The following is an 11,317-nucleotide window of genomic DNA, read 5'->3' as shown; positions in this document are numbered from 1 at the left end:
TGACACATGCGAGCCTTGTTTACTTGGAAAGATGACTAAGTCACCCTTCACGAGTACATGTGAAAGGGGTGAGGGTCTATTGGACCTAATACATATCGATGTATGTAGACCGTTTAGATCAACCACAAAGGATGGGAACCGCTTCTACGTGACTTTCACCGATGATTATAGTAGATATGGGTATATCTACTTAATCAAGCAAAAGTCAGAAACCTTTGAAAAGTTCAAAGAGTTTAAGAATGAAGTGGAGAATCAATTGGGCAGGAAAATCAAGATGCTTCGATCCGATCGAGGAGGAGAGTACCTAAGTCTTGAATTCCACGATTATCTCAAGGAGTGTGGAATACTTTCGCAATTGACGCCTCCTAGGACACCGCAGTTGAATGGTGTGGTAGAAAGGCGTAATCGAACCTTATTGAATATGGTTCGCTCTATGATGAGTCGTGCTTCACTACCTATCTCTTTCTGGGGGTATGCCTTAGAGACTGCCGCCCATATCCTTAACCGAGTCCCTACCAAGAAGGTTGCCAAAACACCTCACGAGATGTGGACAGGGAAAGCTCCCTCATTGGCACATATCAAGGTTTGGGGTTGCGAGGCTTTTGTAAGACGAGATACTCATGACAAGCTCGAACCTCGAAGTGAGCGATGTATTTTCATCGGCTACCCGCAGACATCCTTTGGATATCTCTTCTATAGACCGAAGGACAATGTTGTCTTTGTTGCGAGGAGAGGAGTTTTCCGAGAGCGAGAACTCATAGGCCAAGGAGACAGTGGGAGGCAAATCGAGCTTGAAGAGATTCAAGAGTCGATAGATGAAGGTACCTTTACCGCTGGCTCTCAACCCGAGGAGGAAACTCCGGTTGAACCGATTGACGATTCCTTACCTCTTAGACGTTCCGATAGAGTTAGAGTTCATCCCCAGTTTTATGGTTTTCATATTACTGCCGAAGGGGACACGTATATTAGTGATGGTACACTAGTAAATCTTGATGAACCTAATAGCTATAAGGAAGCCATGGCAGGCCCGGAGTCTGCAAAATGGAAAGAGGCAATGGATAGCGAGATCCAATCCATGTATGATAACCAAGTTTGGAATTTGGTTGATTATGTGCCCGGACGTAAGACCATTGGGTGCAAATGGATCTTCAAGAAGAAGACCGACGTGGATGGAAAAGTACACACATATAAAGCGCGATTGGTTGCGAAGGGCTTTACTCAAACTCCCAGAGTTGACTATGATGAGACCTTTTCACCAGTTGCGAAGATAAAATCTATTAGAGTGATGCTAGCAATTGTCGCATTTCATGATTATGAGATTTGGAAAATGGATGTCAAGACCGTTTTCCTTAACGGAAAGTTGGCTGAGGATGTTTACATGGCTCAGCCAGAGGGGTTTGTGGATCCAAAGCATCCAAACAGAGTGTGTAAGCTTGAGAAGTCCATTTATTGACTTAAGCAAGCGTCTCGCAGATGGAATCTTTGCTTCGATGAGAAAGTCAAAGAGTTTGGATTTGTACGAAGCGAAGACGAATCCTGTGTATATGTCAAAGCCAGTGGGAGTATAGTAAGCTTCCTCGTTCTATATGTCGATGACATATTACTCATAGGAAACGACATCCCGACTCTGCAGGAGGTTAAGTCCTGGCTCGGGAAGTGCTTCGCTATGAAGGACCTCGGAGAGGCTTCTTACATTTGGGGAATAAGGATAGTAAGAGAAAGAAGTAAGAGACTAATTGGACTTAGTCAGAATACTTACTTGGATAAAGTACTAAAACGTTTTAGTATGGAAAACTCAAAGAAGGAAGAATTACCGATACAAAGTAATGCCAAGTTGAGTAAGACTCAAAGTCCGAGTACCGAAGCTGAGATAGCAGAAATGAGCCGAGTACCATACGCTTCCGCAGTTAGCTTAATCATGTATGCTATGACTTGTACTCGCCCTGATGTAGCCTTCGCTTTGAGCATGGTTAACAGATATCAAGGGAATACTGGCAGAGCACATTGGATTGCGGTGAAGAATATCCTTAAGTACCTTCGGAGGACGAAGGAATGGTTCTTAGTCCTCGGAGGGAGTGATGACTTGAAGGTGCGAGGGTATAGTGACGCCAGTTTTCAGACCGACAGAGACAACTACCGTTCGCAGTCGGGCTGGGTCTTTACCCTAAATGGAGGAGCAGTGACATGGAAGAGTTCCAAACAGGAAACCGTAGCTGATTCAACGTGCGAATCAGAGTACATTGTAGCGAGCGAAGCATCGAAGGAGGCAATATGGCTAAAGAACTTCATCGGTGATCTTGGAGTCGTACCTGCCATAAAGGAGCCCATGGAGATTTTCTGTGATAACGAAGGAGCGGTTGCCTTAACCAAGGAACCAAGGGATCATGGTAGATCAAGACATATCGACAGAAAATATCACTTCATTAGACATCGTGTAGAAGAAGGACAACTCGTAGTGAAGAGGATATCATCAGAAGATAACCCAACAGATCCGCTTACGAAGGGACTGAGTAGTGTTAAGCACTTGCAGCATGCTAGGAGTATTGGGCTGAAGGATGATATTAGCATAGATTAGATAGTATTAGAAACGTGTAATAGATAAATGTAATTAACATTTGATGATTAAATAAAGGAGTTTTATTTATGAGTAATGTTACTGTCTTATGTTAATTGTTTAACTATTGTTTCACTTTGTATGTTTTGACTTCCAGAATAATTGAATTTATTAGGAATAATCGAATTGTTCAAATTGTCCACAATCGTTCATATGTTGGAAGTAAATATGAATGAAGATTGTCATGAATTGGTGTGTAGATTGTCTAAATGGTTTTAGACATAACAAAGGGTTGCTGCAATGTTTATGAGTGCTTATGAACTAGTTTTGAGTATTGGAACAAACCCGCGCTTGCTGGAATCACCTTATGGAATATGATATAAAAGGGTGATCGCAAGACGATAATATCATATAGTCTTAAAACCTAGATAAATGGTTTGTTATTTGTTAATTGATTGTACATTGATAATGCGAAAACGCATCAGTAACTCGGTGTTATAAAACGCATTGTTGTGTATAGTTGGATAATGAATAAGTAAATGCATATAAGTCGAAGTTTATGTGTAACTTTTATCTAAGAAGGTAAAAGCGATATCTCGGCCGCTCGATGATTTGATTTGACTTATGTGCCGGGCCCGGTCAGAACTGAATTGATGTGTTCGATTAAGTTCTATGTCGAATAAATCAGAGATCGAGAAACCTAAATGCTTGACTAACCGTTCCATATGATTGTCAGCATGATATCTAACAGAGGACTGTACGATCCCTTATCTGAAGGACAAGATTGATTAGATCAGAGTTTGACAGCGTCTTTGAGAGCTACGATTGCAAACCGAATTGTACTTGTGCATATAGTTGCTAGACTTATCCAAGTGGGAGACTATTGGAATAGTGTCTAAGGCTGCAACTATATTAGACAAGTATTTGACCCGGTTGTGCATGGTCCTTTTGGGTTGCCTTCACCATAGCAACTTGATAGGATGATTTATTATGAGAGAGTAAATATTATTAATATATTATGGGAATAATATAAAGAATAATATATTGTTATTTGATTAATATAAGTCATAGAATTAATTGGAATTAATTTGGCCACTTAAAAAGATTAATTAAATAAAGGGGTATAAACTGTCAATTGTTTGATAGTTAAGCTTTAGACTGTAAATCCTTATAGATATATAGTGGACGGATTCTAGAAGCTAGGATAGCTTCAAAATCGTCCATGACTTATCTAAGGAAAGGATTTGGATAGCCTTAAGAGATGATTATCCAATTAGGGTTTAGATTGTAACCCTTAAGGAGTCTACAAGTATAAATAGACCCTATGGCTAAGGGAAATCGGGACCTCACCTAAAGTAAGAGAACCCTGGCCGATTTCCTCCCCTCTCCTCTCTCCTAACTCATCTTCCTTGCTATTGGTGTTTGTAAGTCATTAGAGGAGTGACATTTGTGACTCTAGAAGCTCCAAGACTACAAGATCAACAAGGAATACAAAGGTATGGTTCTAGATCTGTTTCAATGTTGTTATTTAACCTAATTAGTCATTAGAAGTCTTGGATTCAAAGCATGTTTAATTAGAAAGCCTAGATCCAAGCATTAGGGTTTTGCATGCGCACATTGGAAAGTTCTTATGGCTAAAACCCATCAGTCAGATCTGTTCATCTTTGCGACAGTGGTGGTCAACCGAGTGGTGGTGGTGGTGATGGTATCCAAAATGAGAAAGGCAGTGGGTGGGTGTGACTTAGGATTTCGGTTTCAAGGTTTTAAATTTCAATTTTTAGCAATTAATTGTAGTTGAAGTCGTTATGATGGTGGTGGGCAATGGTGTTTGATGGAAAAGATGGTAGCGTTGGTGTTTGATGGCAAAGGCGGTAACGTTGGGTTTGACAACAGGAGGTTAGTGGTGTTTGACAACTGAGTTGTTGGTGTCAATTAGGGAGAGATGGGTGTTGGGGGGGGGGGGGGGGGGGTCCGACAGTTGGTGGTGCCCGGCAAGTGGCGGTGGTCCGACAAGTAAAGGTGTAGGCCAACAATGAAGAAAGAGATGTTGATTGGAGATGGGGAAAGAGTTAAGGGTGAGTGGGTTAGTAGGAGGTGGGGTGGAGTAGGTGTTATATTTCATTTTTTTTAAATTAAAATAGTAAGAAAATAATTAAAAGAAATTAAAAAGGAAGTAATGAAGGGCATGTTTGTCATTTCATGTGGGGTATGGACCAAAACCATACAAAAATAACACATATAAGGACCAAAACCACACAATGTATCCGAAATTGGACCAATGATGCATCACCAAACTTTTTTAAACCAAAACCACATAATTTTGACAACCACGATGACTATTTTTGCAATTTTGTCAATAAAATCTATTTAAAATTTGGGCCCCTTTAAAAGATAGGTCATGGACAATCGTCATATGACGGGCCTGGTTCGATCCATGCATATACTAACCAAAGAAAAATTGAAGAGATGGTTAACAAAAATCTAAAATATATTATAATTGAAATTCAAATTGAGATATCTGATAGTATTAAATTCAGATTATCCACTTTATATAATAGTAACTCCTACCTATAAAAACAAACGCAAAAAGAAAGAATGTTTAATGACTTGATAGGAACGTGTCTCCGTGTAAAAAGAACATGGAAGGACATATGATCATATCCTACTAGTCAGCAACTAGAAGTATGTAAAGGAACGAGAAGCAAAAGACGATATTGGAATGGAGTTCTCCCAGCAACGATTGAAATGGCGAAAAGATGGACGATGTGTAATAAAAGGAATAATTTTGGAACATATCAATTAATCACCATCGTCAGGTTCGAATAAAGCGTCTGCTAAACATCATGCCCATCTTTGCTAAATCGGTAAAGTTAATGCGCGTTGAGTTGTTCATCAATTACAACTGATGATGGTAACAGTTCTTGATTCCTGATTCCTTAAATTTAATTAAAATATACATCAAACGAATCATAAACCTAAGCCGTCCCCTTTCCCTATTTATTGACATTCTGTAATCACATATACAATCACCTGCTTTTCATCCATAGTCACTGAGCTTCAATTCTTCTTATAATTTATCAAGCTCGCCCTTCGCTGCCTTGAGTTTTGTAAAATTGAAGATTTTGCTGATTCGTAAGAAAACGTGCAGACTGCATAATGGATTGGTTTGGCAGCACCCATGAAGTTTCAAGCAGGCGATATAATGGGAGATATGGAGGGAGAACAACATCAATGGGAACAATACTTCCTTCTACATCATCGGTAATGATCACTATCATTTCGTATCACCTATACATATATATGCAGTCATTTAATTTAGGGAGTTAACTATTGTGCCATAATGATATTACACATTGAGGCCTTTCATCTTTATATGTCATCAATGCTGTTAATCATGATTGCTTTACCTTTGTAGATACCACTGAGAGAGATCGAAAGCATTGACAGGGCAATTGCAAAATCATTTGCAGACGAAAGAAGAGGAAATCACGTGATCAGTAAGTGAAACTATATATTTCTTAGTTTGTTTCCTTCAACTCTGTTTTTCTCCTTTAACTCTTTTTATACATGAAATAGATGAAGTTTTCCAATTGAAAGGAGACGAGGATCTTGCAAGGGCTCTACAGGAAAGTTTGAAACTTGGTGAGCCTTCACCCTGGAACAGAAATGTTTCTGGTTCTTGTTACAATGAAAGTAATCATCCACGATGTGATGTTTGCAAGAACTTTGTAAGTATCTGTTTCAATTTCAGGAAAGCGTTACATACTCTTAATTATCATTCACATGAAATTCACCAATCTTTTTTACAGATTCGAAAAAATACTGCTGGTGTTGTTGTATACAAGGCACATCCTTTCTGGGGTCAGAAATACTGCGTGTTTCATGAGCATGATGGGACTACAAGGTGTTGTAGCTGTGAGCGAATGGAAGTAAGTTTTCATTAATTACACTTACCTTCAAAATTGTACTATTATTTTTTTTTTTACAATTTTTAGAAATAAAAAAACGGATATAATATAATAATATATGCTTGCCATTTTCAGTCAAAGGAAACACGATATGTTGCTCTTGGTGATGGACGAAAGCTATGCTTGGAATGTATTGATTCTGCAGTCATGGATACCACCGAATGTCAGCCACTTTATAATGATATACAGAAATTTTATGAAAGTATGGGGATGAAAGTGGAACAGAAGATTCCTTTACTTTTAGTTGAGAGACAAGCACTTAATGAGGCCAGGAATGGAGAAACGAATGTAAGGAAAAAGTATTTTAAAGGGAAAGTCGATCTGTGTTTCTTCTTGTTTCTTGTTTCTTATTTCTTATTTTCCATTTCTTTTTCATTAGGGCCATTACCACCTGCCGGAGACCAGAGGACTATGCCTTTCAGAGGAACAAACCATTAGCACAGTAAGTATTTATATAAACTTTCATAGATTTTACTATTTTAGGAATGAATGATGCGAATGTTCTAGTTTCGTTGAATGATATTGGTGTTAATCGGTAGGTTTCGAGGCAACCGAGAACTGGGATTGGGATGAATTGGGCCCCAAACATGAGAAGAGAGCCATATAAGCTGACACGTATCTGTGAGGTTACAGCCATTCTCATTCTACATGGACTTCCAAGGTATTAATTGCTTTTGGTGACACGTGGCTTTTCTTATCTATATCTATATAATTAAATTAAATAATATATATACTTAATTAGGTTGCTTACTGGGACAATCTTGGCACATGAAATGATGCATGCGTGGCTGAGGCTGAATGGATACGTGGCTCTCCGGCAAGATGTTGAAGAAGGAATATGTCAGGTGGTAGCTCACATGTGGTTGACATCTCAGATGGCATCCATATCTGGTCAAGGGAAAAGGTTTGCGTTAGAGAAGAAGCTTTCGGAGTTTTTTAAATACCAGATTGAATCTGATCAGTCTCCGGTGTATGGGCATGGTTTTAGAGCAGGACATCGGGCTGTGGTTAAACATGGCCTTCAAAAGACGTTGTACAACATTCGATCAACAGGAAACTTTCCTTTCTGATTAAATGATTTGTGTATGTTGATTCCTTTTTTTTTTTTTTTGTATTATATATCTGGCTATAGCGAGGTTTAGTATATATTCTTCATTATGAAGGAATATTATGAACGTATACCATATATATGTGACAGGTTATATCGAAGTGACATCACTTTGTAACATGTCAAGTTGGTGTTAGATTGTTAGTATATATGCCATGTTGGCAATCTATGAGTCGTTTATCGTTTCTCGTTAGTATATGTTATTTTCAAATCAGTTATTGATATTTCCTATGAAAGAGATGTATACAGAGAAAAATGAAACTAGTAGGACTTGATTTCATTTATATTAATAAAATCTCCCTTATTTATGTATATGGTCCCTAAATATATGTTTTTTTTTTTTGTCACACAATTGACAATTCTAGGGATGAGCAAAAGGACCGAACCGGACCGGACCGGGGAACCGGCTTCGGCCAAAATCAAGAACCGAACCGGCCCGGCGGTTCTACCGGTTCCGGTTCTACCGGTTCCCGGTTCCTACCGGTTCTTGTCGTGTTTTCAAATGTTGGAACCGCTCCTTGAAAAATAGCATCATAAGGTACCGGTTTTTGCCGGTTCTACCGGTTTTTTCCGGTTCTACCGGTTCCGGTTAAATCGGTTCCGGTTCTTACCGGTTCCCGGTTCCAAAAATCTACAAAAATAACGTCCCGGTCCCGGCCCGACCGGTTCCATCGGGTTCCGGTTCCGGTGCCGGTTCCGGTTCCGGTACCGGTTCCGGCCGGTTCCCCGGTCCATATGCTCATCCCTAGACAATTCTGTATTACGTACCAAAATCTATGTTCTTCCATTTCTCCCTGTATTTTTTCTAGCTAACGAATATTACGTACTCCAAGGAAATAAATATTGCAACTTAAACAAACTCCACATGTACTTACTTTTTAATTATACATTACAGCCTTCTTTATCATCATCACAAACATTGATCTCGTTAAAGGGATCAGATTTTGTTAATATTTTTCTTCCTGAACAACGATCTACAGTCCTCTGTAAATCAACATGAATTCTAACTAAAGAAGACACTACCTCATCCATGCTTGGTCTGCTCTCCGGATCTTGTTTCACACATGTCAGACTTAATTTCATCATTTGAACTACATACTCCATGCTTCCATCTTCTTCATCGGCTAAATCAATCATGCAACTAAGCTCCCTTTCTGCATTTACTCCATCGTCCATGATTGTAGCCATTGTTGTTGGAAGCAATACTTCTTGACCTCCCTCTCTAAAGACAGCATCTTTTCCAGATATCAGTTCCATCATCACAACTCCAAATGAATACACATCAGCTTTTGAAGTGACTGAACCATTTCCCACATACTCAGGAGCCATATACCCTCTGCTACCCACGATCCTAGTTGTGAGGACACGAATATGATCTGTTGTTCTTGCATGATTGAAATTTGAAATTTTTGCTCTCAGGTTGCTATCAAGAAGAATGTTGCTGCTGTTGATGTTGTTGTGGATATACATAGGCTTAGCGAAGTTATGAAGATAGTGAAGCCCATGAGCAACATCCATTGCAATCTGAACCCGTCTACACAAACTATGCGTTTCTTTCGATCTTTTCCCTGATTTAAGCCAATCTCTGAGAGAACCCATCTTCATGTACTCGAAAACAAGGTACAACGAATCTTGATTCATGCAAAAACCATATAGTTTCGTCAGATTGATGTGGTTAATCTTGCTCAACATGTTCACTTGCATCGATACATCAATACCCGTCTTTTTAACTGCTACAATCTGGTTCCCAAATACTCCACGATACACAGAATCCTTTATTCTATACTTGTGATCAAAGTTTTTTGTAGCTTTCTGTAGTTCCCGAAAGCTAAAAGCTTTGATGATTCTCTCAAAGCTTGCAATTTCGACAAGGAGATCCTTACGCGAATGTAACATTTCTTCACTGTCTTGTACCTTTTTCCCTTTTCTCATGTAAATAACTAGAACGCCAAGAAAAACCAGAAGGGAACACACAACTGAAATTCCAACTTTTAAGGGTTTCTTTGATTTCGATCTCTTTGCAGAAGGCACTGTCGACGTTTCTGGTCGGATTACCCTTCCGGAAATTGAAGGTTCTTCTGCTAAAGGAATCAAAATCGTAGTGAAAGGGAACAAAGTAGGATTAGTTTCAGAAAACCCGTTTGCTTTTAGCACACTCTCGACACTTACGTTAAACCTCCGAGCAATATCAGGAACATTATCCTTGAAAACGATGGAGTAAGTGAGTAAATACTTGGTGCCACTCAAGAATTGATCTTTTGTAGGACAAGCACAACGTAGCGGGACTTTGAGCTCAAACCCATCTTCCAAATCGAACTCGCTGTATCTATTCGCATGCATTAAAGAACTACATGTTGACAGACCCTGAAACGTCAAATTTGCTACAATAAAATACGTTTTTGCCAGTGGTGAAAGGAGGAAAGTGGTGATGGCTTTGTAATTAAACCGATCGGAGCAGGAACAGTTCACCGGAATAACGACGTCTTTGTCGATGGGGAAAACGGCGGTTTCTGTTACGTGGTTGATGCGGGAAAGCTCATGAGGGTTGGATGACATCAGGGCTGCGATGGTGGTGACAGAATCGAAAGGTGGTTTGGATTTGAAAATGAGAAACGACTGGCAAGAGAGATGGTGGTGGTGGTGGCCATTGCAGGTGTAAAGGAATTCATCATTGGTTTTGCAGTTTAAAACTTGATTTGCTGTGTAATGCTGTTGGGATCTTATGGATGAAATTTGAAAACAGATGAGAATAATGATATTGAAGAGGATCCACTTCATGTTTTCGTTTGCTTTATGATAAAACGGAAGAATTTTGATAAATAGTATATGTATGTATAACTTGAAAGTTGAAATTTTGTATAGAAAGAGAAATGTATTTGTGATTAAAAAAATTAAAATGGTCCCGTGGGCTGGACCTTGACTTGACCTGGTTAATTCTTAATAATCCCATAATTTATTTACTCCAGCCCATCTTGACTTGGCCTGGTTAATTCTTAATAATCAATTTATGTACTCTGTTAACAGCATTCACGATGCAAATAATATAAGAGTTGAACGGAATGATGATTATGATTGAATAAAAGTTGAATGAAGTGTGAGTGATGACATGAAATAAAGTTGAATAAAAGAGTTGAATGATTATTGAATGATTCAATAGAAGAGATAAAATGATGATTAGGATTCAATAAGTGTTTAATGGGTTGTAAATAAGAACTTAATAAGTTGCAAGTGGTGTTGTATAGATGTTTAATAGATGATATGGTAATCCATTAATATGATAGTTTAATGGTAATCCATTAAACTCTATAAAATGTCCTTGAGGGCCAACAACAACAACAATAACAACAACAACAATAATAATAATAATAATAATAATAATAATAATAATAACAACAACAACAATAAATATGACAAATAATTATAGTTTTTATAGCGTTTAACTTATTAAAATTGATTAAAATTATAATTTGAATAATATGATATTTTAAAAGTATATAAAATATATAGATGATATTTTATGAATTGGATAATTACAAATTAAATTAAAAAAAATATGATTTTTGATATTAAAAATAGCATATAATTTTTTTTTTATTTTCTTCCTACTTATTTTTTTATCCATGTGAAATGACAACAAGTGTTTTAAAATACTATTAACTTTATAAAAATGTAGTATTTATCACTATT

General features: G+C 38.1%; 2 protein-coding genes across 4 annotated transcripts; one reads left to right on the top strand and one right to left on the bottom strand.

Moving 5' to 3' along the window:
* The first annotated feature begins 5,161 nt into the window (after positions 1–5,161).
* On the top strand, positions 5,162–7,866 carry LOC111876247 (protein DA1). Of its 3 annotated transcripts, none has more exons than XM_042899575.1 (9): positions 5,162–5,370; positions 5,703–5,815; positions 5,970–6,051; positions 6,131–6,282; positions 6,364–6,483; positions 6,598–6,810; positions 6,902–6,964; positions 7,062–7,183; positions 7,265–7,866. In XM_042899575.1, exons 2-9 carry the CDS (start codon positions 5,711–5,713, stop codon positions 7,590–7,592), a joined length of 1,185 nt encoding a protein of 394 aa, XP_042755509.1. In that variant the 5' UTR covers positions 5,162–5,370; positions 5,703–5,710; the 3' UTR covers positions 7,593–7,866. The 3 variants fall into 3 exon arrangements, with proteins under 3 accessions (XP_042755509.1, XP_042755508.1, XP_042755506.1); XM_042899574.1 differs by having other exon boundaries at positions 5,162–5,418; XM_042899572.2 differs by having other exon boundaries at positions 5,162–5,465.
* A 614-nt stretch (positions 7,867–8,480) lies between these two features.
* On the bottom strand, positions 8,481–10,554 carry LOC111876287 (lysM domain receptor-like kinase 4). Its single transcript, XM_023872841.3, has one exon. It carries the CDS (start codon positions 10,406–10,408, stop codon positions 8,513–8,515), a length of 1,896 nt encoding a protein of 631 aa, XP_023728609.1. The 5' UTR covers positions 10,409–10,554; the 3' UTR covers positions 8,481–8,512.
* Positions 10,555–11,317: the final 763 nt, after the last annotated feature.

The sequence above is a fragment of the Lactuca sativa genome, chromosome 1, assembly GCF_002870075.4.
Source record: "Lactuca sativa cultivar Salinas chromosome 1, Lsat_Salinas_v11, whole genome shotgun sequence".
In the NCBI taxonomy this organism is placed as follows: domain Eukaryota; kingdom Viridiplantae; phylum Streptophyta; class Magnoliopsida; order Asterales; family Asteraceae; genus Lactuca; species Lactuca sativa.
The sequence above is the reverse complement of the archived record's forward strand: the minus strand, read 5'-3'. Positions and strand labels throughout refer to the sequence as shown.

Coding starts and splice junctions, on each gene's coding strand:
- LOC111876287 (XM_023872841.3), bottom strand. CDS start 10,408: ATGAAGTGGATCCTCTTCAATATCATTATTCTCATCTGTTTTCAAATT.
- LOC111876247 (XM_042899575.1), top strand. CDS start 5,711: ATGGATTGGTTTGGCAGCACCCATGAAGTTTCAAGCAGGCGATATAAT. Junction 6,484..6,597: donor GTAGCTGTGAGCGAATGGAA/GTAAGTTTTCAT, acceptor TGCCATTTTCAG/TCAAAGGAAACACGATATGT. Junction 6,965..7,061: donor AGGAACAAACCATTAGCACA/GTAAGTATTTAT, acceptor GTTAATCGGTAG/GTTTCGAGGCAACCGAGAAC.